This window comes from Marmota monax, unplaced genomic scaffold (assembly GCF_021218885.2).
Source record: "Marmota monax isolate L192 unplaced genomic scaffold, Marmota_monax_Labrador192_F-V1.1 WCK01_AAM20220418_F8-fsc00042, whole genome shotgun sequence".
In the NCBI taxonomy this organism is placed as follows: Eukaryota; Metazoa; Chordata; class Mammalia; order Rodentia; family Sciuridae; genus Marmota; species Marmota monax.
Genome location: NW_026693008.1, coordinates 12,525,516 through 12,553,000, shown reverse-complemented (window position 1 = coordinate 12,553,000; position 27,485 = coordinate 12,525,516). Strand labels below are relative to the sequence as shown.

General features: G+C 34.2%; 1 protein-coding gene across 14 annotated transcripts; it reads right to left on the bottom strand.

Moving 5' to 3' along the window:
* Positions 1–6: 6 nt before the first annotated feature.
* Ccdc66 (coiled-coil domain containing 66) lies at positions 7–27,485 on the bottom strand. 14 transcript variants are annotated; one of them, XM_046452852.2, is made up of 19 exons: positions 27,380–27,485; positions 25,598–25,662; positions 24,896–24,921; positions 16,461–16,905; positions 14,733–14,898; positions 14,449–14,552; positions 12,567–12,688; positions 8,210–8,338; positions 7,583–7,833; positions 7,323–7,407; positions 6,053–6,214; positions 4,675–4,819; positions 3,925–4,062; positions 2,058–2,325; positions 1,856–1,928; positions 1,491–1,531; positions 979–1,241; positions 768–880; positions 7–175 (listed from the first exon to the last, which is right to left on the bottom strand). In XM_046452852.2, the coding sequence occupies exons 1-19, from the start codon at positions 27,388–27,390 to the stop codon at positions 89–91; spliced, it is 2,694 nt and encodes an 897-aa protein (XP_046308808.1). In that variant the 5' UTR covers positions 27,391–27,485; the 3' UTR covers positions 7–88. The 14 variants fall into 14 exon arrangements, with proteins under 14 accessions (XP_046308808.1, XP_046308806.1, XP_046308807.1 ...); XM_046452850.2 differs by having other exon boundaries at positions 1,856–2,325; positions 16,461–16,679; positions 16,764–16,905; XM_046452851.2 differs by adding an exon at positions 22,512–22,733 and having other exon boundaries at positions 1,856–2,325; positions 27,380–27,417.

Below are 27,485 nucleotides of genomic sequence, written 5' to 3'. Positions count from 1 at the left end.
AAAAAAAAAAAAAAAAATACAGCATTTACTACATAATGTACAAGCATAGCGTACTTGAAAAATACAGTGAGCACATTTTATCATTTGTTTAAAATGAAGAACTAAAATTCTCTTCTTGATTTGCAGCTAAAGGCATGAGATTAGTTTCCAACTCCTTTTGCTTCTGGAGAAGGCCCTGAAATCACATTGATACATTAGTAAGGTGTGTAATAAATATGGCCATAGCTTAAGCTTGATCCCCACCCCGAGTAATTCTTGTGTCCTTCACAACTGGATATCACGTAGTAGTTATAAATAAATCCTCTTCACTCAATCACCCTTCACATGTTATCTTAAGCTATATATATAGAGAGAGACCCAAATTAGACCCTTTTCTTAGTAACCCATTCACATTTTCTAGAGGGAAAATTATACCTCTAATTTCTAAACCAAAGCCCCAGATGGAGAAAGTTAATAAGATTATACATGTAATTTCTACTCAGCCATCAATGTTTAAAACTGCCAATACATTCATTACACTCAGTCTGCATTATTAATCAAAGCATAATTTGTTTTTTGTCTTGCTGTTAAATGTATGGGGTTTTTTTTTTGTTCAATAAAATTGAACTGTCTAATGATTTCACACTGGAAAATCATTTCGAATTATATTAATGTGACACTGTTTTAAGAATTTTAGGTCCTGCATATATAACTTTAAATTGGGATTCAGCCAAACAGTCTTCCCCACCCTTGAAAGGTAACATCTGGACTTGGTGAAACGCTCATACCTGTCTCAGTTCTGAAAGTCCTTTAAGGATTGCTTGCTGTCGATCCCTATTTTTCAACAAGTTAGGATTAAGGAGTGGATCCCTAATGTGGTGGTCAGAGACTTGGTCACAATCTGAAGCAAGATAAAATTTACAAAGTCAAATTCATGCTATGGATTTGTAAAGTAAACTAACACTGATCTTCACTTATAAATTAGGTAGTATTACATACCCTGAGAATTTTGGTATTGAGGTTCCTGGGTTGAAGGCCTAGACAATGGTGCATCAGGATCAAGGTAATAGATCTCATTTGTTCGAACATAAGGAATAAAATGGGATGATTCAGACATCCCAGCTGACAATCCTGTTTGACCACCTCTTGAGATCAGATTCTCTGTTGCACAGCTACTATATTTTAGTGGTAAGTGTGATGTATTATTAGTCTGAGTTTGTTGAGTTGTGTTTTTCACTGCTGGAATTGGTGATGACTGAAACCTGTTTAAAGGGGGGGAGGTAAACCACAACAGATTAAGGATCATCGCTCCTTTAAGCCTCCTGTTTTCAAAAAGACAATTAGCTAGTTCATGCACAGTTATAAAACCATCCCTTTCCAGCTAAAATGCCATCCTTATTCCTTAAACCTCTGCCTTTCCCTATATATATAGATTGACACAGAAGTAGGCATGGAAAATAACCCACATACCTTTCCTTGTTCAATGAATGCATGGAAAATAACCCACATACCTTTCCTTGTTCAATGAATGAATTTTCAGAGATTCTTCTTCCTGAAAGATGGACACATTTTGTGAACAACACATAATGGTAATGTCCATGGACTTTTATATAAACGAATAAAGAACCATCCATCTACAGAAGTCGAGTGTAAATAACTTCTATAAAGAGGTAGGTAGCAATTTTCAGCTTTTGAGCCATGTGGTCTTTGGTGCAGCATAAAGCCAACGATAATTCACAAAAAATAAGCATGGCTGTTGTTCCTATAAAACTTATTTACAAATTTACATATTATTCTTTGTCAAAACATACTGCTGGGGAACTGTTTTAAATTTTAGAAACATTGATACATGCTTAAAAATATAAAATGTTTTTACCTTTTTGACTAGATGCCACCTGCTCTGTGATTCAGTTTCTTGTTGAGATGAATGAACTTCTGATGAAGTGCCTCTATTTTGAGAGAGGTGTTCAGGATTATTTCTCTCTACCAAATGAAGCAGTTCCATCTGCCTCCTTACCTTTTTTTCTTCTCTCTGCCTTTGAAGCTGTATGGGATACTTTTCTGATGCTGGAACATACCTTTTGAGAGGCTTATTTAAATTCCATTCAGGCTTTCTAGGACACCTCTTCATGTGTTTTGTTTGTTTCTCTGGTTTTATAAATTCATTGCATAAACTGTTTTCTTTTTCTAAGTTGGCATTTTTCTTACTTAATTCTTGCTTGTCTGTCTTAAATTGTCCATTAAGTTCTACAGAAATCTCAGGAGATGAACAATTTGTGATTTCTCTTTCCTTTACATATTCACAGTATGACTCTGCATTGGCAAATATGCCTGTAGTTAAGTCATCTATTAAAAAAAATTGAAATTATGACATACCAAAATTCATCACTTTATGAACAATTTTCTTATTTACTACCCCCTAAAACTTTTGGAAAAAGTAGACAACCACTGGCAACCACCATTCTACTTGTGTTTATATAAATTTACTTATGTAATACACTCACTTGTCATTTTGTGACTTGCCACTTAAAGTCCTCAAAGTTCATCATGTTGTGTGGTATGTTCTTTCCTGATGCTGTATTAATAAATATTCTATGGTGTGACTGCATTTTGTTCATCTGTGCATACATGCACATGTTTCCTTTTTGGCTATTATAAATAACAGTGGTCTTTTTTGGGAACGGGGTGTATAACCAGAAATGCAATTGCTGGAGGGCAATTCTTTTTAGTTGTAGGCGGACACATCTTTATTTATGTGGTGCTGAGGATCAAACCCAGAGCCTCAAGCATGCTAGTGCTCTACCACTGAGCCACAACCGTAGCCTATTTTTTAACCATTAATAGATTACAGTGGCGCCAATCATACCCATGATGTAGTTAATTAGTCTGGTATATTGAAGTAGGGTCCAACAGATAATAATAACAGCTAAATGGCCAGCCAAGTTGGTTGGATCTTGGGATCTGTAAGAATCACAAGTAATGATAGGAAGATCCTCTGGTACCTAGAGTTCAAAAAGTGAAATAGTAATGGCTTCCTACAAGTTTTTAATAAAGTAGCATGTGCCTGTTCATCCCACTTACTGAGAAGGCTGAAGATTACTTGAGTCCAAGATTCCCAAGACCAGACTGGGTAACACAGTGAAACAAATACCAGCATATGAAAATATGCTCAATATCAACCACTTTACAACCACTAAAATAAACTACCACACTGTTCTCCAAAGCAACTAACAGTACCATGTTAGGTTCTCACCAGTGGTTATTTTAGTGAACAGTTTGGTAGTTTTTCAAAATGCTCATTAATTTCTCCTCTTTCCCAAGAGAACTGAAACATATTCACACAAAAACTTTGGCTGGTGACAGTAGCACACACCTGTAAGCCCTGCAACTTGGGAGGCTTAGGCAGGAGGATCACAAGTTCAAGACCATACTCAGTAACTTAAAAGACCCTGTCTCAAAAAAAAAAAAAAAAACGAGGGATGTAACTCAATAGTAAAGTGCCCCCAGGGTCAATCCCCAGTACAAAATAATCTTGTACGTGAATGTTCATAATAGCATACTTATAAACCCAGAGTCCATCAAATCATGAAGGAACAAGCAAAATGTATTTATTTTCACACAATGGAACAATATTCATCAACAAAAAGGAATATTGTAAGTACTACAATATTGATGAACCTTAAAAGACATGAAATGTCCAGAAGAGGCAAATATTCCAAGACAGAATGCAAACTGGAGGAGAGAGGAAATGGGTTGAGAGTTAATGGGTTACTAGGTTTCAGTCATGAAAAGGTTCTAAAATTGATTGGGTACTGGCTACATAACTATAAATACACTAGAAAACACTCATGGACATCTCTCAATAAAGCTATTATAAAAATCTCTAATTTTTAAACTTTAAATAGAACTTACTGGTAATATTTAACAAATGAAAATTTTATATACCTGTCTGCACACCAGTATCCTTCCTAGGAGAAGTCGTAGAATTGATACATGAGTTCATTTTACCACTGGCTTCCTCAGAGTCATGTCTTGAATTTGAAATGTTAGTGGATGCATTATAGTCCATTTGTATTGTATCAACTGGCAAAAAGAAAGAAATTATCTTAAAATGATACTTAAGGGATATTAAAAAAATTTATGTACTGGAGAAAACTCAGTGGTAAGAGAGTGCTTGAATAGCAGACTAGAGGCCCCGGTTTAAATCTCCAGCACCAACAACAAAAAAGTAATTATGTATATAGCACAGCAGTACACACACAACTTTTAGCTTAAATCAGAATGAATGCTGCAATAAAGATTTAGAAAGGCTAGCCTAAATTTTATATAATTTTATAAAGTTTTACTTGTATTCTAATCCTTAAATTAATTTAGGGAAATCACAGTTGTTTTCTTTGTAATCATGGGTTCAAAAGTACACATTTGACCTCTGTCACAGCATCACTGTAAACAACACAGAAGAAATTGTGAAGGGCCAGTGATCCAGCTCAGTGGTAGAATGTGTACCTAACATGCACTAGCTGTGGGTTTGATCCCAATATTGCAAAAGAGGGAACAACAACAACAAAAGTATGTGAAAGCTTTAGTTCTACTTGTAATTTTCAAATATGCATTCCTATTTATAAAGTTACGATTAGCAAGTATTTAAAAATCATCTTAAAAAAAAAAAAGGTAAAATTCTGATTAATCACTTACCACCAAGATTTTTCATCAATCTAGAAGTGTCATGTCCCTTTTGAGCCAATTCTCGGATTCTCTGTTCTTGTTTTAGTCTGTGTGCCAATTCCTGTGCTCTCTGCATTGTTTGGAATAGCTCATTCGTCTTGAGAGTCATGATTTCCTATTGATATTGACGTAAAGTTCTTAAATAAAATTATCAATCTTGTAAAAATTATTCTCTCAGTTAATATATTTCCTAAGCTTTTTACATGTCAGATACTGGTCTGGACACTGGAAGTAGAAGAGTGAAAGGCAAAGTTCTGCCTTTTTTGAGCTTATATAAAAATATAAAAACTTTTTAGCCATTTCAAGTTTTCAAAGTTTTAAAAACTGTCAATTTTACGGTTCTGTTAAAATTGAAAATGAATACTAAAAGGTAAAACAGTATTTGAAGGCACTTGCAGTGAAGCAAATGATACTTTTTCTCAAGATATCTTATAGGGTTAGCTGCCTCTGGCTATTCAAGCTAATGAAATCAGAACCATACTAGCCAACTTTGGAGTGAAGGATGAAAACATACATATAAATAAATGAATAAAACAAAGGTTCATCAACATCTAAATAAAACCACCCCCACCAAAAAAAAGCAAGGGAGGAGACAGTTTAGTGACAGAGTGCTTGCCTTACCTAGCATGCTTAAGGTCCCAAGTTCAATTCCCAACACTGAAAAAGAAAAATCTACAAAGGAATGGATAATGCACTGCTATATGCTCACAAACAGAACACTACATAGGCAATAAAAAAGAAAATACTGTGGGAGCACGCAGTATTATGGCTGAATCTCAAATATATTAAGCTACGTGCAGGAAGCTGGACACAAAAGATGCCAAGTGGAAAAAAACAAGAAAATGCAGACTCTGTTCTTTAAAAATCTCTGGCAACCAAATGTCTCTGATCTCCTCTTTGTCAGGTCAGCTAACATGTGGCACTCCATACTACCCTACCTACTTTGTCTTAGTCACTTAACAAAGGGGTTCTCCCCAAGCTAACACAGAAGGATCCTCTAATAGCCACAAAAATATCATCAATCCTACCCAATCACTCTGCAAAATATGCATCTGTTTATAAGTGATATGGATAGAAAAGCCAACCATTTCTTTCAACATCAAGCATATGAATTAACTTTGTGCTATATTAACTCATCTTGACCACCTCAGCAGAAAGAAAAAAGCCAAAGCAATACAGTGTTTGAGAACTATATTGTATGAAATAAAACCTTAAGGTTCTCCCTTTTTTCTTTAAAGATGTCTCCACACATAGCTTTACACTTCCACACACTAATGTTCGAATTCTGTTATTTTTCCTCTAAAAAACATTTTTATTCTAAAATGTCAAAGAGTTTAAATATATGTACTTCTTTTTTTTTTTGCTTAAGTATGTCTTCTTCATACTGTTTCTGCATCTCTTCTCGTTCCCGTGCTAAGCGACGCTCTTCTTCTTGTTCTTCCTTCTTTCTTTGCTCTTCTTCCAGCTGCTTCTTCCTGCGCTTCTCTTCTACCTGAGCAGTGATTGCTTTCTAGTCATAAAATCACATTAATTACTGCCATGAATAAAAATCCATATTTCATATATTTTGGTAACTCAATAAACTTTATCCATACTGATACAGAAAATATTATATATGAGTCAAATTAAAATGTTAAAATTTGTAATGTGTTTCTCCCATCTTCCACTTGTCCAGTCAAGCTCTATGTACCTACTTTTTCTTCATTCCCAGGAGGGCTATTTGAAGATAGAAAAAACTGAAGACATAAACTCAGTACTGCAGATACTGCCTGGTAAATGTCAGAAGCTATATAAATTGTTCAGTGAACCAAGTAAAAATAAGAATAGCTACACCAAATCATTCAAATATCAAAGGTATGGCACCTATAGTCTCAACTATTCAGGAGCCTGAGGCAAGAGAATCACTTAAGCCCAGGAGTTAAATGTCAACCTGGGCAACACAGCAAGACACATCTCAACAAACAATGAATTGAAAAAAAGTTCTGATTTAAGGAAAATTATTCAGACACTTAAACACTTTATAGACTAAAACTGAAAGTTTTGTACATGCACATATTCTAACAATATAATTTGGCCAAAATCACTCCTCAGCACTTTTTTCCCTCCCTCCCCTTAGTTCCTTTTCCTCTACTGATCTCCCTTTGATTTTCATGAGATGGCCTCCAACCCACACACCTTTCTTTTCCTTTTTCCTGTCTACCTTTTGCACATGAGAGAAAACTGGAAGAGTTTTAACATTTTATCTGCCAGGTTTCTAATTCTACTTCAGTTGCCCATATGGTTCCCTTTCAAAGAAACCAATAACTAATTCTCAGCCTGAACAGGACTCTGGGGAAATAAGTTGAAAAAATATCCAAGACTAACCCAAGACAGTACAAAGTCTTAACTTACATCCTAAGAGCCTTCTCTACTGCAAGACATGTACCTGACTGTAGTGTGACTGGTTCTCAGCATAAGCTTAATTCTACAACTTCATGTCAGTTGAGGTAGGGATTCATCACAGGTTGGAATAGGATCTGTATGCTATGCTTATACCAGAATTTTAGCTTCCAGCTACTTAGGTGTATGTTGGTTATATTAGTACTTATTAAGGCAAAAAATATTTTGCAATGCAATACCTGATGTTCTAACTGTTTTTGTCGCCGTCTGTCCCGTTCCTCAATCTGTGCTGGGTCCAAGAGAGCAGTCATAGAACGAAGGAAGCTGACAAGATATATACATTAGCTATTCAGAACCCCAAAAAAGTAGTTTCCATAGCCTACATCATTTTTGCTTGAAAAGAATATATATATCAAACCTGAAACGAATTAAGACATATTAATACTCCAAATAAAACACATTTTCATAAAAATCAATAAATTCTGAAGAACAAACTTACTTCGTTTTCTGATTATTTGCCTCAGCCACATCCCTAAGAGGTTTTGCTATGTGCTCCTCTTCTGAAGTTTCGAACTGGCTTCCAGTTGTAGGTGTATAAACACTACTGACATCAGCCAGCTCCTGAGTATCAGGAGAGACACAGAAGTACTCTGGTTGTTTCTGTGTTGACCGAGAGGAGAGCTGAGACCGAGAATCAGGATGACTCTTTAGTGAATCAAAATGCATTGCCCATCTGTCATGTTCCTCACCCTAATTGTGACAAATAAGAACTGCTGAGAATTTTCCCAATTGTTTCAACATAAATTCCTAAATGACATCCAAACATGAGATTTCCAAAAATCACTAACCAAAATAAACATAAAAATTAACAAAATTGTATTGTTTTGATGCCTTATACATTTACATAAATAGCTTGGAAAGCAAATGAGAAATTCAAAAAATCAGGAAATTTATAAGAAGCTATGCAAAATCACATTAGACACATTCAATCAATCCAGGTTCACATGAGCAAACGTACAATTTAAATACTCTGGTCTTATCAAGTAATTTCAGGATACTTGTAAGTTAATATGATTAAAGACTTCAAAATTAATTTTTTCCTTATAGCTATAAAAACTTAAGGTACCTTTGAAAATATAATTTTTTCCTCTGTTTTCCTTTGCTGGTCATCTTCTACTTGTTTATTCAACTCTTCAATCCATTTTCTCTGTTCTTGTTTCACAGCACCAAAAGGATGCTCCAGCAGCATTGCTTCCTAAACAATCATCAAACCAACTAATAAAGTTCAATTATCTTTTCTGGCTACTTTATAACTCAAATTTTGCCAAAATTATTTACATAGTTGAACCCAGTCAGGCATTTCTCGCTAAGATTTTGACTATATTATTAAGTAGTTATCTTCCAATTCTCAAAACTAAATTTTAAACATCATACTAGAAGGATATGACATCTAAATAAATCAAGGAAACCTTTAATTCTCTACTTAAAACTTTCTATATAAGAATGTACCTTTGGGAAAAGAACACTCTGTGACGACTCTGCCCTTGTCCAGAAAGCCCTTATTGTTATTTCATGATTGCCAAGTCCTTCCCATTCTTATCTGCTATATCCTCCTCAAGTATTTTTTACCAAATTTTAAATACTGGGTTGTTTATTAATTATTGGATTTTGAGAGTTAAGCTTACTAGAGCATGGGTGACTTTTATTCCACAACTGGAGGACCCAATTTCCATGTGGAGAAGTCAGATGGAAAAAAAAAATCAGAGAAATGCTTTAAAAATCACCCCACTATGACAGCATCACAAATTATAAAAGGGTAAGTTTTAGAGCAGAACAACTATGGATTTAAAAAATTTCCCTAGCTACAGAACATGCACTGATCTTAGCCATGACTTTTTCATGCATTACTGAATTTTACCTACTAATATTTTAAGAATTGTTTGTATATTTATGAATGAAATAAAACTAATTTTCCATTGTTTTTTTTTTGTTGTTTTGTTTTCCTGGACTTGTCAAGGTTACACTGGTTTTGTACAATGAATCAGATATTCCTTTTTTCTATTATTGCCTGAGAGTCTGTATAAATTTGAAATTTATTCTTTTAAAATTTGGTAGAAACTGCCAGCAAAACCACGTGAGTATGTTGTTTCCCTTGTGAGAAAAAGCTTTTAACCAGAGCTACATTTACCTATGCTGTTAAAGGACTCGCTTTCTGCTTCTAAGGCTGCTTTTGTTATATTTTTCCAGAACTCTGTCCACTTATTTCATTCATAGGTACTCTTATTTTTATTATTTATATCTTCTAATTTAGATTTATTGTTCTTTTTCTAGATGGGCACCTCGCTTATTGATTTAAAGGTTTCTTTTCTGAAAAGAAGCTTCCTGAATTCTACCCTTTAACACCTCATATTTTGATATGCGTGTCTGTTATCATCCTGTTTCAAGTACTGTAGTTGTGTTTTCCATTATGATTTTAGTATTTAGTAGTATGACTGTTAATTCCCTATGCAGAAGTTAAAGTTGTCTATGTAAGAACTATTTAACATTAAACTGAGTCTATCACTTCTCAGCCTTCTGGATAATATCAAATGTAATTTGAGTCTAATGTTGATATAGATGAACCTTAACTGAGTTAAATCAGTTAAGTCAATAACTTAGTATTACAACTGTCTGGAAATGATTATTCAGTAAATTCAGTAGTTAACTATGATGGAGAGCAGGCTGATCTGAAGGTAGAAAGTTCCAGGCATTATTAGTTAAATCACAACAATTTTCTAACATTCTAACCTTCAGAACAACTCCTAAAGTCAGGGCTTCCTTCTTTGGTAGTACTCTTTAAATGACCAGGCCTGTAAATTTAGTGGTGATAGTGGTCCCCAAATGATTTTCCCAATTCCTGGAATGAGATTCAAGTGAGCACTGTCCAAGATTTTTTTCCTAGAGGACAGCTAAAAACAATGATTTGAATTATAATAAATGTAAGGTGAGTCGTTGTTTAAGACAATGGCACTGGGGTGGGAGGAAGCAGGTTAGCAGGGATAGAACTCCAACAATTTTACTTTATTCTCCCATAGATAGTCCTGGTTTGCTTCCACTCCATGCCACCAACCAACCCGACACACCAAAAATACTGCTCCCTTCAGTTTCTTCAATATCTTAGGGATTGATGTTAGAGAATGCTATCAGCAGTTTGCATCAGAACTCCATATGCTGAGATCATGAGATTTCAGCACATGTGCATTTAGATAAAGCTTATTTACTGTCAACATTTTCTGATTTGTTTATTTTACAACAAATTCTATAAACTATAATAAATTCTACAATTGTATATTCTATATTATATATTCTATAACAAATTCTATAAATACCCACTGATGCCTGAAAATTTTAACTGTGCCATTTGTAGAAAATAAAATTCCTAACATTTTATATTGTCTAAATTCCTTGATAACTGTTAGAAAAAAAAAGTGTTTCTATTCCTATTTACTTTTGACTCATAATCACAGGCAACAAATGACCAGGTGTAGGGCAAACTGCCAGGTGTGGTGGTGCTCACCCGTAAACCTAGGGAGGCTGAGGCAGAGGGATGGCAAGTTTGAGGCCAGTCTAAGCAACTTAGTGAGATCCCGTCCCAAAATAAAAAATAAAAAGGGCTGGTGATGTGGCTTAGTGGTTAAGCACCCCTGGGTTTATTACCCAGTAAGAAAGAAAGAAAGAGAGAGAGAGAGAGAGAAAGAGAGAAAGAGAAAGAAAGAAAAGCAATGTATTAAGGAATAAATGACATGCCAACATTCCAACCTGAAGTTTGGTAACTGAAAATATGTTATATTTTCATTAGTGAATAAGTCAACTTTATGGAAAATTTCAGTTAAGTTTTAGTTGCTGCTTTTAATGGCACATACTGAGTATCTGAAATGCTACCGTAAATGTTTCAGATTTTGGGACCCAAGCCAAATCACAAAATTAAGTCTCATATATACTTTATATACATAGTCTGAAGGTAGTTTTATAGGATATTTTTTAGTGCACCTTTATTTTGTGACTGTCACATGAAGTCAGAGTAGAATTGTGCCTTGTGACTTCTTAATGGTACTCAAAAGGTTTTAGAGGTTGAAACATCAAATTTTGAATTTTCAAATTAAGGATGCTCAACCTGTACTTTATCTGGATAAATCAACTTCAAAACTTCACACACTTAAAATTATCACCCAGAACTATAGGATTTTCCAAAATTATTTCTATCAGTGAGTCAAAAGTAACTTCTGGGACAATAGAAAAATGCAATTCAGATTTCTTTTTGCTAATGTTAAATTATCAAAATAGGCCAGTCAGTACTGATCTACAAGGCATTTACCCAATTAGGCCACAGTGCTAAAAATTTCCACCATCTAAACAACCTTTTTAGGTTACCTACATTGTTTTCAGAATACATTTGTTAAAATATAAATGTTCAGGGAGGGGGGATAGTAGGGGATAGGAAAGGTAGCAGAATACAACAGTCATTAATAAGGTATTATGTAAAAATGTGGATGTGTAACCGATGTGATTCTGCAACTTGTATTTGGGGTAAAAAATAGGAGTTCATAACCCACTTGAATCAAATGTATGGAAGATGATATGTCATGAGCTTTGTAATGTTTTGAACAACCAATAAAAAAAAAAAGAAAAAAAATATATAAATGTTCATAAGGTAGAAGGGATTATACATGTAAAAAGGAAATGGTAAATTAAGGAGCTTTATAAAACACTCATAAAAGTTAATCTGTAATTAAAAGTAAGGAGAATTCAGAATTACTCCTCTAAGGAAAACTGGTTATATTGAAATCAAGCACTAAAGGATCTAGATATTCAAAGTACTGACACTTAGGACTTCACCTCTAAAATATGACTAGCTCTAAGTAGTGAGGACCCAATCAGCCTGGATCACCATAACCTGACAAGGAAACTAACTGAATGTTTGAAGAGCCAGCAGATGGAAAGAAATAAGAAAAGAAAAACACGGGTACTATTTATCTAAAATTAAATATAAATAAAATTTAAAAATCATAAAAGCAATATGGGAAGGATATCTGGCATACACTCATCTTTGATATGAAAATACCTTTTTTGAGCCGTTTAAAAAACTGCAGTGCTCCTTTATAGGAGCCTAAAGGAGGTGCCTAAGGCCTCTATGCTCACCAACACACACATAGCAAGATAATTTACAGAATGCAAACAGAAACTAGTTCATGTCATAACTTGTAAACTATTGTCATAAAACACCACATAACAAGTAAGGTTTTTTTTCCCTTAAATGAGTTTTGTGGTGTGGTTTTGGTTTTATGTTTTTTGGTGCTGAGGATTGAACCCAAGGGCCTTGTGCATTTGAAGCAAGCACTCCACCAACTGAGCTATATCCCCAGACCCCCTTAATGAGTTTTAAAACAAATTTTAAAATATGAACACTGCTTAGCATTTTAAATACTTGATTTTGATATTCTTACCTTAGATTGGTCTAAAATTTGAAGTTTTTCCCACATTATTTTATCACTTTCAGATTTTTTCCAAGAATTACTCCACTTTTCAGAAGCTTCTTTTTCTTTCTTCTTTAAAGCAACCTGTTCATCTGTAAATAATGTCCTTTTTTAAAAAAAATGTATAAAAACTGTAAAAAAAAAATCATGTAAACAAATCATGACCTTAAATACTGCAGAGCAGATTCTAACACAGATTTAATTGAAATTGTTTTTTAGGTAGGAAATTAACTCACAAGGCAGAGAGGAATTTTTAAGGATATGAAATAAAACTTTTAATCACTATGGTAGGAATGGATATAAGAATATTGCTTTTATTATCACATTTATCAATATGGAACTTTTTTTTCAGAATAACTTATTTGATGTTAATTATTATGATGTTCTACTTTCCTATATCATTCATTCAGTTATCACTTTGAAAATTAAAAGCTAGAACTCCGAAAGCAGGGAACCTGACAGTCAACTTCAAGCTCAACCACTTCCTAGTCACATGACTGTTGGCAAACTGCTGTTAACATCTCTAAATCCTTAGTTCTTATTTTGGTTTAGGATCTGGCACAAAGTAAGTATGTTAGTCATTATTTCTCATGACTTTAAAAAAAGAGAAATTCTCCTTGCTAACAGTATCAGGTTAAAAAAAGTAAATTATTTAAGAAAATAATTAAGCATGAAATACTTAAGTTTATTTCAAAGTAGTTCCATCTTATTTCACAAATTTGGTATTGTAATTTGATAAGTTAAATGTGCTGAAAGAAAATTATTTATATATTTATTTCTGTGGTGTCTGGAGTTAAATCCAGGGGTGCTCTACCACTGAACTACATCTTAGAGGGCTAAGTTACCCAGGCTAGCCTGGAACTTGCAATTCTCTTGCCTCACAACTCCTGGGCTGCTGGGATTACAGGTGTGTGTCCCCATGCCCAGCTTGAAAACATTTAAAGGTGAAATCCTGACATAAAATACACAGACCTCCAAACCTTCAATTCATTCCCTATTTCTTCTTTTTTGCTAAATTACTTAACCATCAGTAATTGCTTCACAAGACTTCCCAGTTAAGTAGATGTTGTAGTTCATCTCATATCTTTATTGTAGTTATTTCCAAGAAGTACAAATGTTAAGCCATATTTTCTAAATTGTAGTACCTGGACCCTAAGTTAAGTCTAAGAAGTAATGGGTATTTCTTAGTAATTAACAAAATTTCATAATTGAAATTATAAATTTTTGTTATTAGATTCTTGGGCTGACAGCAGTAAGTTTGTTTCTAACTAGAATACTGCTTGATATCACTGATTATTCCTTTTTTTTTTAAATGCCTTTATTTATTTTTTAATGTAGTGCTAAGGATCAAACCCAGTGCCTCACACGTGCCAGGCAAGCGCTCTACCACTGAGCTATAGCCCCAACCCTGATTATTCCTTTTGTAAATATTTTTAGTTCTATATGGACACAATACCTTTATTTGGTTTATTTATTTTTTATATGGTATTGAGGTTTGAATCCAGTGCCTCACATGTGTTAAGTAATTTTTTAAATAAAACCATTTTAAATCCATAGGACTTCTGTACTCAAAAAATATGAAAAATTTAGAAATCCTTTCTTGAGCTACCAGGACTGTGAAAGGATACCAGTGACATTAATGCTTTTGGGGTGCACACCACAGTATACTAAACGAAAAGAGACAACTGTGATTTTCCATGTGAAATCACAGTTTCGTTTGGATTTGTAGAAGAATACTCTAGATGTGAAATGTTATAAAACAAGATTTTTGATAATATGCTAAAAGATATAATTGGTCCTCACTCTATATTTCATAGACCAATAAAACTACAATAAAAGGTACAAAAATTACCTAATTCTTTCTTCCACTGGGCTTTTTTTGCTTCTAACAAACTTCTATCACGTTCTCTTTCCCCCAGAGTACTGAATATATCTCCTGGTTTCCATTCATTCTCTCTAATGTAATAAAAAACAAAAAAAACCCAGAGACATGATCATTATAGGTTTTTACGTGACTGACTCCATAAAAATAAAGCAATAAGCTTTTAAATAGCTTCAGAGTAAATACTTCACATGGAAGTAAAGCAAAACCATATTCCCAAGATGATCCCATAGTAGTAGATATGAGTTACATACAGGGCAATTTTCTGTTCATATTGTTTAGGTGCCTCCTGATTTTTATTTAAGACAGATTTATTTTCATCTGGAATAGATGAAACAGCCTCATATTTTTGGAGTAATCCCATAATGTTCTTGTCCTTTGGCTGACTGGGAATATTGTTCAAATGGAGACTATCCTGACCTAGGAAGTCAAAATGCATGTTTTTAAAATTAACACTAAATTACAGCTAGTGCAATAACTTATCTTGGCAATGTATTACATGGTTAAAAAACAAAACAATCTTATACGTTATCTAATTTAACTCTCAAAACAATCTTTGAGGTGGGTATCTGTCAAAAAAAGGGAAATTGAAGCCCGGAGATTAAATGGCTTGTTTGTGGCCAATGACATACAACTTTTTGTATCAAACAGGAAACCAAGTGAACAACAAAAGAAAAATAAATCTCTGCTTACTCCTGCCAATATACTTTCACAAATATAAATAACATAAAATCATAACCTAAAAGGGAATAAATGCAATTAATTAAAATTCATTACTCTGAACTTACTCTTCTCATTTAGCTATAAAATCAACAGAAAACTTTTTCAAGAACAAGTGTCTCTACACCCCAGCTACAACAGCAAATAACGAAAGATTTTTACGGAGGGCTTATATGTTGACTTAAAAATACCTCCTGAACCAGCTAGTTCTCCCAGTAAAAAGAAAGCATACCTAACAGGCAAGTCAATACATAATTGAGTAAAATGTGCTTTTAACTTTGTTATTATGTCTTATGATACCCATTAAGTTGCTACTTTTTGTTCTCTGAGCTAGAATTTTAGCCTTAAAGACACAATCAGGTTCCCTATTTTACAAATAACCTAGATCAAGAGAAGGTAAATGACTCCAACATGAATGTCGTAGTAGTCTACAGGAGTTGCCTGGCCTCCAAACTAGTTGTGGGGTCTTAGCCATGGAGACAGCCAATTTTACTTTTATTTATCTCATTATTGCCTAATAAAATTTTAGTGGTATTTCTATTAGTTTCAGAGTCATAATTCCTAGCCCAAAGCTGAAATTAGAAGGCTTTAAAAACATAACACAATACCATGACTTGTGAAATGGGGCATGTAACATTCTAGTACTCCTTTTAAGTCTGTGTTTTATACTGGTTAAAAAACAGTACAGGAAAAAAAAAAAAAAAAAAAAAAACAGTACAGGAATCCCTAACATAACATATATGCCATCTATAGACTCACAGGTCACTAGCCCCTTATTGTTTGACCTTATATAGCATGAGGGACATGAAGAACAAATAAAGGGGCCAAGGAAAGCAATGTTTTTCAGCAACAACTCAAGTCATATCTTCACAAAGTTCCTTTGGTTTTCACTAGAAATACCATAGATGGTTTTGTTTAAAACTATTTTATATAGTTATTTTAAATGTAAGTAAAGCTTCAGAAATTCTAAATTAAGTACAAGTCTTTTTTTTTTTTAATTTAACAGCTTTTCTGAAGTTCACAGAAACTAGATTTCTTAAGGCTATAGTGCACATGAATAATATTTTGAGCATTAACCTTAAAACATGGCATATCATAATTATCAAAGTAATTTTGCATATTAAAGTCCTCTAAAAGAATAATTATTTTAAGATGGTATATGTTACATTTGAATTTAAGAGGTACTTACATAATAACCAATGAATGTGGAATTCTAAAGCAAATATTGAGAAAATAGCACAAAATCAGAAAAAAAATCTTACTTGTTTCTTCCTCCTTTCCATTCTCAGTCAGGGAAACAGATCCATTTTCTTGGTTTACAATCATCAAAATCTGTTGTAGTTGGTCTTGTGTTAGACACACCAAACCACTGTTCATGTTTTCAACTGTGATGTGCTTCTTGTGAGACTTCTGTTTGTCTACTAGAGATATATCTATGGTGTTTCTATTCTTCTGTATATTGGGGGTTGTAGATGAAATCTCTTTGGGGGAACAAAGACAGTCTTTGTCTGTATACTTCTTACATAAATCCTTAGTGGGTGAAAGTATCATTCTATTTTTTTCACCTCTTGCCTGTGAGGTTCCCGAATCAATTGTCTTCTTTTGGAAAAGTTTTCCACTCCCAATACAAGTATTTTGTGATTTTATAATGTGTCCAGTTTGTTTTGTTCTTAAAGGACATTTTGCAATCTTGGTCTTATTTCCCATCTGTTAAAACACCAGAAGCTTATTTTTTAATGGTTTTTGGAAAATCAATAATTACCTTTATTTATATGATCTGTGATAAACCTATCCTCTAAATTTTTCATTTCACTATTTAAATAATAAAGCCATAGAAATTAATTTTTAACACTGCAAATCTTCAGTTGAAAGCTTCATCGATAACTAAAAATTATTAATTCTGGATAATGAAGAATAGAGATAAACTTTTATTTTATTTGTTACAGGACATCACCAATCTACTTCAGCTTTGGATTTCATGTCATTAAATCATACCACCCATACTACTTTTCTTTACATGCCATCTATAGACTCACAGGTCACTAGCCCCTTATTGTTTGACCTTATATAGCTTGCTGTCAACCTTCTAATACAAATCCTTTCTCAATTAGTGGTACTTTCATATTCATATTATTCTTATATCCTTTCATTTCCTCAAACTCTTCCTATTCTGCTATTCCCCAAGCTATCATCATTACTCACTTCCACAGTACCTTCTGACACTGACCTGGGAACTATCCACAACTGCAACTCCTCTAATATCTCAATTTTAAGTACTGGATAAGGATTCCCACCTCCTATTTTTTTCCAATTCTCTTCTTCCCATATCCCAATTCCAAAAATTCTTTAACTGTGCAAAGATCAATAATCTACCACCTCCCTCTTGCTCTTATTTTCCTTCTTTAACAATCTTTTTATTTTAAAGTATTTTTAGGTGTAGATGGACACAATACCTTTATTTATTTACATATGATGCTGACGATCAAACCCAATGCCTCACATGTGCTAGGCAAGTGTTCTACCATTGAGCTACAGCCTCAGCCCCTTTAATGATCTTAAATTCCACAAGTCAAATCATCCATCTTCCACTCTTTACTCTTTGCTCTCATGCACATCTAGCAAATCCTAATTCCAACAAAATCCAATCCTTTACCTATTCTATGACTGCATAAGCAGAGAAAAACAACACAGCCATGCTTACTGGGTTCATCTTAAACTCATAACCAAGAATATCAAATGAGTTCTTAATAGTACCTGGCAGTCATATATTTCCCTACTCTTTTTTGGGAGGTGTGGGGGGGGGGGTATCAGGGATTGAACTCAAGGGCACTTGATCACTGAGCCACATCCCCAGCCCTATTTTATATTTAATTTAGAGACATGGTCTTACTGAGTTGCTTAGTGCCTCACCTTTGCTGAGGCTGGCTTTGAACTCACAATGCTCCTACCTCAGCCTCCCGAGCTGCTGGGATTACAGGTGTGCGCCACTATGCCCAGTTTCCTCACTCTTTTCATAATTATTCAACCTTAATACTTTCTTTCCCATCCTCATTCTCAAGTGAAGACTCTGTTTAATATTTCACTGAAAATATACAGAAGTATTCAGAAGAAAACTGCAAGTTTCAATCACCAAATCTTTCCCAGCATCTGTACCCATACTTATTCTCTTGTTACTTGTACATAATTCCATAACCTCTCTCTTTCTTATGTATTTCTCTCTAGCAATTCTTAATTTGGAATCATGACTTTTTCTTTTCTGCTGGATCACAACAAACAATAGCATACAAACATGCTATTATTTTACCATCTTTAAAAACTCTTGCCAGGCGTAGTGGCACCCATCTGTAATTCTAGCTACTCAGGAGGCTGAGACTGGAGGATTCCAAGTTCAAGGCCAGCCTGGGCAACTTAGCAAGACCGTCTCCAAAACTAAAATAAAAACATGCTGTAGCTACAGTAAGCAATTAAAAAATTCTTGATCCCATTTTCTCTTTCATCTCCTATAACCCCATTTCAATCTGTCTTTCACCCACATCACACCATACCACCAAAACTCCTCAAGATCACTAATAACTTTACATTGCTAAGTCTAGTAACCTATTCTCAAATCCTCATCTTACTTGACCTATGAGCTCTATCTGATGCAGAGGATTACTCTTTCCGTTTTGAAACTTTTTCTTCATTTCCAGGACTTCATAATCTTGATTCTTCAGACTTTCGTCACTGCTCCTTGTTAGTCTTTACTGGTTTCTTTTCTCACAGACCTCTTAAAGTTGAAGTGCCCACTGGTCAGTCCTGTTCCTTCATTTAACTGGTCATTTCATTTACTTTTCTGATTCTAAATATTATCTATGTTGATGACTCCAAGTTTGTGTCTTTAATTCCAGGTTCTAGATAACCTATCTAACACTTCCACTGGGTTTCTAATAGACATTAAAAATCAGAATGTCCAAAACTGAACTCATCTGCTTTTTGCCTCTAATTAACTTTCTCCCCATCTGTTACTTATATTTGCATACTCAACTCCTCTACCATAAACCACATTTAAATTGTCATCAACACTATATTGCTGCATCTTCAAAAATATATCCTGAATCTGACTATCTCAACATACTTCTTGTTATTCTGCTCCAACATATTACATCTCACCTGAATTACTATAAAGCCTTCAAACTGGTATTCCTGTTTTTACCCCTGCTTCATCTACTTTCAATACAGGAGCCACACTGACTACCTTAATATGTAAGTCATATCATGTTACTATCTTCAAGAGCCTCCAAAAGCCACATATGGTGATACATACATGCCTGTAACACCAGTAGAAAGCTAAGGCACGAGGATCACAAGTTCAAAGCCAGCCTCAGCAACTTTTAGAGAAGCCTTCATCAATGTAGCAAAATTTTAAAAAATAAAATAAAAAAGGGCTGGAAATGTGTCTCACTGGTAAGCACCCCTGGGTTCAATACCCAGGTAAACCCCAATGATTTCTCATTTTACTCAAAAACAAAGTTGAACTTCTCACAATGACCTAAAACAAGCCCTAATGATAAGTGAGTACCCCCTACTCCCCTGCCTCTTTGCCCCCATGCTATTTGATCTCATTTTCTATCTTGAGTTCCTTGAACTCAGTAAGGCCTTTCCTTCTTCCTACAGATTCTACACAGCTCATTTCCTCACCTTTATCTGATCTTTGCTCAAATATCACCCACTCAGTAACACCTCACCAAACTAGCCTGTTCTGTCCACCTTTCAGCTAATATTACTTATTCCCAAGGCGGCTAAACCAGTAAGGTTATCATGCTTATTTTTCTCCATAACCTGTTTTGTCTGGAAATATTTGGCTTCTTATCTGTCCATCTCACACCCTTCTAATGTAAACTCCATAGGGCAGAGACTTGTCTGTTTAATTCATTCTTATAACCCCAGTAACTAGAACAGGTGAAAGAGAGTAAGTATTCAATAAATTTTGCTTGAATAACTTCAACTATACCATTCACCCCACTGAATTTTTTATCTCTTGCCCATAAATTAGTTCTCTTTCCCAAAATATTCCATTTCTTTGGCATTGTTTTTCTAATCTCAGGCCAGGAACCATGGAGTCTCCTTTGACTCAGGGTCTTATTTAGCTTATCAGTAAACACTGTCTCCCTTCCAAGTATCTTTTTCTTATCATTTACATGATGACAAACCTGTGTTCAGATTCTTATCATCTCTACTAGATTACATCTATCATCTCTACTAGATTACATTCTACCTATCTCAAGTTTATCCTCCACTTAATCCACTGTACATTTCTGTAAATCCAACTAATCTGAAATAATTTGACAGTCAATTAAATGTGTTTTATGTGCTCACCATTGTGGAAAGTGTTGGTGATATAAAAAATAAGATCAGATCCTTGATGTCAAAGAGTGAGATGCCATAAGAGTTTTCATATCCAACTTTTCCTTATATTTCATGAAACTCACCTTGCTGACCAATTAGCTAATCTCATTTCACCCTACTTTTCAAAATGTACCTTCTGAATCAGCCACAAGATCTCTTAATTATCTACTTCACTTCACCCCACCTCACCTCACCATGTTTATTCTTGGCTTCAGGTTTTTGATAACAATATATCAATCTAAAATGCATTTTTACCCTTTTATCTCTGCAGCTATTTTAGTATAACTAACTCAAATGTCTATCATGAATTAGACTAGATGGGAACTGAGAAGAACTGAAGAACACTAGAATAGAGAGTCAACACTCAGAACCTGTCTATTACAGGCAAACATGAATCTGAGTCTAGTTGCGAGATCACCCAATATTTCTAAAGAATCAAGAATGCTAGATCTTACATTAAATTATCCAATTTTTAGGCACCAGCAAGTCATTCTAGTTTTGGAGGAAAAAAATCACTGCATGCATCAAATTATCAGCAGTCTACAAGCAGTCTGCTTGGGCAGCTGAATCATACCACCTCAGTCTCTACCACAGCTTCTACTGATCTTGCCCTTCTTTTGACACACGTGCGCATTCTCTGGGTAATAGCTGGGCATTTCAGTTTATCTCAAACCACTAAACAAAGCATATTTTCTTAACATACTTTAAAATCCTCTCATTTCTGTCTTATATTTCCATATTTTAACTACCGTACAAGTTCAGAGCCATATCCAATTCTCCCTGGACTGCTGTAATTGATAATTAACTGGTCTTCTTGTTAATTGATAATGATAATCTATCTGTTTTTCATGGAAATGCCTGAAGTCCTGTTCTAAAACCACAAATAAGATCACATCTATTCCTCTCATCAAAAATCCTTTAATAGCTTCCTTCATGCAAATCATCGAAGTCTTCAAGCATCCAATGAGGCCCTTCAATGACTATAACTCCCTTAAGCTTTTATGTTCTACATTTCCCAGAGGTAAATACTATTCACACATGCATTCTGCCATTAAGCTACAAATCCAACTTGTTTTTTTCTGAGAACACATAAAGCTAAGAATGGAGTCTTACATCCATACTTGAATTTACAGTAAATATTTGTTAAACAGAAATCTACTAATTTAACTAGAATTATTTTACCACATTCTGGTCACATCAGAAATAATATACAGAAAAAGTCCTCTAAAAATACTTATGCATAAAAAAAAGTAATGATCTGGCATGTAATCAACATACATTAAACTCAATTATGAACACTATTTGTAGCCTACAGCCAGACAGGAACAATGAAGGGAGGTAGCAAAAAATTATGAACTGCCAAATAAAGATTCAATTACATGTGGGTTACTAAATAAGAAAAAGCAACCTAGCCAAAGTCATTTAAGAAGTGTTTACTGGATGAGATACATTCTAACTGATCAAACAAGTTTTATGTCATAAAACATTTTTATATAGCATATTGCTTTTGCCTAATTTAATTCCACCAATATTTTTCATATTATAAAGACAATATTAAATGCATTCATTTATTACTGGTTGACTTCACAATTTATAATGGGGTCAGGATCTGGCACAAGGAAACAAAGAAAAGTAGCATTTTAAAACCTAGAAAGTGCTACCTTGTACTATACACCCTTCAATATATATTTCCCACATATAGAAATATCAACAAAAATTTTTTCTTTAGAAGAGGTCTATGTTGCCTAGACTGGTCTCGAACTCCTTGGCTCTAGCAATCGTCCTAACTCAGCATCCCAAGTAGCTGAAACTATAGATGTGCATGATCACACATGGTCAAAAAACTTTTTCATGCTTATTCCAACTAATTTTTAAGAGTACTTTAAGTGTAAGAGTTTTAGGGGCCATGATTTTTATAAATTACTTACAACACTGAATCATTTCTAGTTCTTTTATTTCTCTTCCAATAAGCATAAGAAATTAGGCTGGTAACCATCTTTACTTCATATTCATTACTGAAGATTAAAGAAAAATGCAGGAGAGAATTTGCTAGAATTAGGAAAGCACTCTGACCACACGTGTTAAACTTGATGATGATGATATAGTTCAGCTGTGTTTAAAGAACACACTGGAGATGACAGTAATTCAACCTATGAGGAATAGGGAAAACAGAAAACTGTAGGTGTCATAGTCACTCAGTTTACCTCAGTAGAAGAAAAACGCTATGTAGAAAGCACTCATGAATAACTTACAGAAAGGAAAATGCAACATATATCTGTAGAACTGTAACACTTGGGAAATTTAAAAAATAAAACAAAAGACAAGTACTACTGATTCTGGTGTTTGTCTCCGTGAAGAGCAAAAACAGGAAGGAAGAGGATAGCTACAACCTCTTTAACCATGGGAAAGAGAATCTCCTTGAAAGCAAATCAAGGGAGAATAAGGTTGTGTCTATTTTCAAGTCCGAAATTCAACAGGGAGGAAACCAATTTAAGACAGTATATAAATTAACATGAGCTGAGAACGTTACTCATTAAAAAATTTTTTTAAAAATCCTAAAATACCCCTAGACAGCTGACAGAATTTTATAATGATTCCACTAAAAGTCCAAGACTAATAACTTTATTATAGGCTTGAAAGGGGAGCTCCAGATATTCTGAGTTGGTTAAAAATACAACTAAATGTCTTTAAAATTGTGGCAACTATAGCAAACCTGTTAAGGATATCAATAGAAGAAAGAATGTGTAAAAGGGAATATAGGCTTGGGGAAGATAGAAATCAATCATTACAAGTAATTTTTCATATCTAGAAGCTTGAAAAAGGCAATTTGTTAACGTGACTCAAATAAAAGCAGTTACTTGCAATATTTAATAAGAGAACAGACAGGAGACAGACAACGTGTATTCAGTGGTTAAAGGAGTACACAAAGTATATAACTATACACTACACAGTAGTCCCCTTTATCCGTAGGTGAAACATTCAAAGACTGCCTGAAACTGCAGATAAGACCAAATACCCTAAATAAGCATCATGATACCTCAACAGTTAACATGATAATTACTAAATGGGCATGGATATGCTGGCAAAGAGATGATTCATACCCCAGGAAGGACAGAGTGAGATTTTCATCACACTATTCAAAATGGTGCACATTCTGAAACTTATGGATTGTTTATTTTCCATTTAATATTTTCAGTCACAGTTGACCACAAATAACTGAAACATCAGAAAATGAAACCATAGATAAGGGGCAGATTAATGTATGCCTATATATAAAAACTTTTTATATGTAGTTTGTGGAATCACCTATTTATCAAATAATTAATCTCCTGAGTACTCAAGAAACTTCTCCACCTTGATTAAACTTAAAAGAAATAACAAAGCCATAAAGGGTTCAGAATTGTAAGGAAAAGCCCTATATTGTCCAAACTGGGTTTTATCCACAAACAAGCTAAAGCTTTAAGATACTGCAAAGAAGGCTGAGGTTGTAGTTCAGTGGGAGAGCACTTGTCTCGCACATGTAAGGCACTGGGTTCGATCCTCAGTATCACATAAATAAAATAAATAGTAGTGTGTCCATCTATAACTAAAAAATATTTTTTAAAAAGATACTGCAAAGATAAAGGAAAAACAGGCTACAGTAAGTTATGGAAGAGGAGAAATTTCTGCCAATGTGTATCTAAAAATGAAAATCAAGGAAGAAGTTGCAATAGAAAAAAAAGAAAATTTCTAATGGTATATATTTTGCAGAAAAAGGAACAGTGGGTTCATGGCAAAGGAAAGTAATTTGAAAGATCACTATTAAGTTCATGTGTAATCTTATAAAAGAGATGTAGGAATTTGTGAATCAAGTTTTCTTTCTGGTCTGGGCAAATGGAATTTGAGTATGAAAAGAAAAATATTTTGTTTTAAAATCTGAATATCTGTTTTTAAATATCTCTGGAATGATGCTGTTTAGTGCAGTAGCTACTAAATTTAATTAAAAGTTGAATAAAATTAGAAATGTAGTCCCTCTGTTACACAAGTTACATTTTAAATGCTCAATCTATACATGGTTAGTGGCCACCATATTGGATAGAACTGATTTTATAACATTTCCATCTTTGCAGAAAGCTTTACTGGATAGCAGTGATCTATAGAAGAGAGTTCTATTGGACTTTTTAAACTTGGGGGGGAGGACAATAACTTCATAACTTCACGTCATCATTCCAAACCACTAAGAACACTTTACATTTCCCAGGAATTATTTTCAAACTATTGAAAAGAAAACTTTATTTTGCACTTGAAAGTAGGTCAAAGTCATTTAGCTTACCTTCACAGAAAATTTTGATTTATGTTCTACAAAAGAAAAAAAAAATTACTAAACTATCAACCAAAAATACGCAAAGGCAGTTTATAAAAGAAAATTTTAACTAGTAGTGTTTAAGATGTTAAGATAGAAATATTACCCCCAAAAGCATTAACTTTAAAGCCCATCTGAGTGTTCCAACCCTTACAATGTGGTTCAAATAATTATTTCTATCTCATTTTTGTTTATATTAGTTACCTTTTCATGGTAAAACTATAAACAGATTGGGGGTGAAGGACATGACCAAATTACAGAGTTTAAAAACTAGTACTAAAAATGGTTTTAGTAACTATAGTCTTACTATAAATTTAATTTTCTCAAGCAACACTTTTCTATATGCAAAGAATACACATATAATTACTTAAATTTCACTTATATTATTCATTAGACAATAAAAATATTTACTACATGCAAAGAATACATAAATATTACATGTGAAATACATTAATCATTAATTTTTATGAATCTGAATAATGACAGTAGTAAGCACTGATGTAATCTGACTATACTTGGGTAAAAGTAAATTTGAAGCAGTTAAGCAATCAGCTTCTTTCAAAGTATCATTTAAACACCATTCTATTACAAGTAAAAAATCTAATAAACTACTATAAATTTAAGTTAGGAATTTAAAAGTTAACACTTTAGATTTCTAGTAACACAGCATACCATATGGAGATAATATTAGCTTGGTTTTTCCATCCAGTAATTCAGTCTCGAGCTTTAACCCATCTCTGCAACATAAAAGAACGTTGTCATTTTTCAGAAATGGAAATATTTTAAATAGCCAGAAATGTTCCTTTGAACCTTGAAAGTAAACCTATGTACACAAATTTACATAGAAATCTTGTACAATTCCATTAGTCTTTTTCTTTTTAAATTGTAGATGGACAAAACACATTTATTTTTATGTGGTAGTAAGGATGGAATCCAGTGCCTCACACGTGTAAGGCACACCTGTAAGGCACACGCTCTACCACTGAGCCACAACCCCAGCCCCCCCAGTAGTTTTTTAAAATATTTTTCAATCCAAAAGAAAACTAAATAGAGAAATTTTTTGAGATTTCTCAATAATACAAGAATTTGTTATTGGTAAACAATTAATTTAGTAACTACACTGAAAAAATAATACTGTTACCAGAAATCCTTAGCTAGATAAAGGATCTACCATCTATTAGTTTCATAGCAAGCTCATGCTTAACACATTCTATGGAGTGCTGGAGCACCTGAAAATGACTATAACAACGCCACATAGGTTAGTAACTGCTTGAGCATGGAATTCCACTTTATTTTGAATATTTCAAACAATACATATGCACAGTGACTCTTTTGTACTATCAAAATAAATCTGCAAAGAACTCTGGCTGCTATGATACTTTATATGTAGCATGTTAAAATCATGAGCATTTACAGTAGACAATGCAAACAAAACACATACATCTATTAAGTTCCTAAATTTAAAAATCTACTGAAATCTAAAATGCAGTCCATACAGCAATTCATTATTGTCTTATGAGAACAAAACAAAAACGCCAATACACATTAACAAGGACAAAAGTGAATTCTTAAAGAGAGAAAATTAAATCCAGCAATCAAAGGAGACAGAAGTTGGGATATATGATTAGGAATATGAAAAATCTGCGGTGTGGTTCATGTGGGGAAAATCAAATTAAATTACTTATTAAAGACAAAATACTGGAAAAAATAGGTTGTAAACGTTTCCCTGTTACAGAGTTATGAACAGTTCATGTTTGTTGATGAAACTAAACCACAACAAACAAACAAACAAAAAAACCGTGGATGAAATTGCAAAGTATTTGTTCTGCACTGTACTTAAATTCCTTCACAGGCAGTCTTATTTCTAAATCCCAAGATTCTAGAACAGAACATTTGCTAACGATATGCAGTTAACTCTGAAATTGTTTGCTTTTTATCTTCCTGAAACATTAAACTTCCAAGCAATGAAAAACAATACAGACTTTTAAATTTATCTAACGACTCACTCCTCAATGAGCACCGGTTACGTGCCAGGAAATGGCAAGACAATTCCTTGAAAAGCCTCTCGATTCCTCGCCCCGCGGGCCTTCCATTAACCCGGAAACGCCAATATTCTGCAAGACTCCAAGACAGGTTCGCGAAGAACCAGAGGCGTGCGCCAGAAATTCTACCTGGAATGTCTCTAAGCTGTCTCTCTCAGACCCCTTCTTCCCTCCAAGTCCTGAACTCAATAATAAAAGGGCTGGAAACAAGGTCACATTTCAAAATCGAGTTATGAAGGAAGAAGTGAGGCCCGCGGGGTCGTAAAGGCCGACGGATCCCCTTTGCACCTCTCTATCTAAAGGAGCTGGGCTCTGCCGCTACAGGAGGCCACATTCCTGGAGGAACGGCGAAAGACTCCTAGGGCCAACCCAGACTCCCCCTGCTTCGGGGACGGCCACTTCTCGCGCTTACCCCAAGTTCATGGCCTGACGACCAACTCTCGCTGCGGGCCGCAGGAGCCCCTTGTGTGTGACGGTTGCTGCTGCCGCTCAACAAGCACAAAGCTGATTGGATGCAG

Excerpts from the sequence above, each read along its gene's own strand:
- Ccdc66 (XM_046452849.2), bottom strand. Across the intron at positions 8,339-12,566 it reads AAATTTTAGACCAATCTAAG|GAAGCAATGCTGCTGGAGCA; the intron begins GTAAGAATATCA and ends ATGATTGTTTAG. Across the intron at positions 7,408-7,582 it reads GCAAATAATCAGAAAACGAA|CTTCCTTCGTTCTATGACTG; the intron begins GTAAGTTTGTTC and ends ATATCTTGTCAG.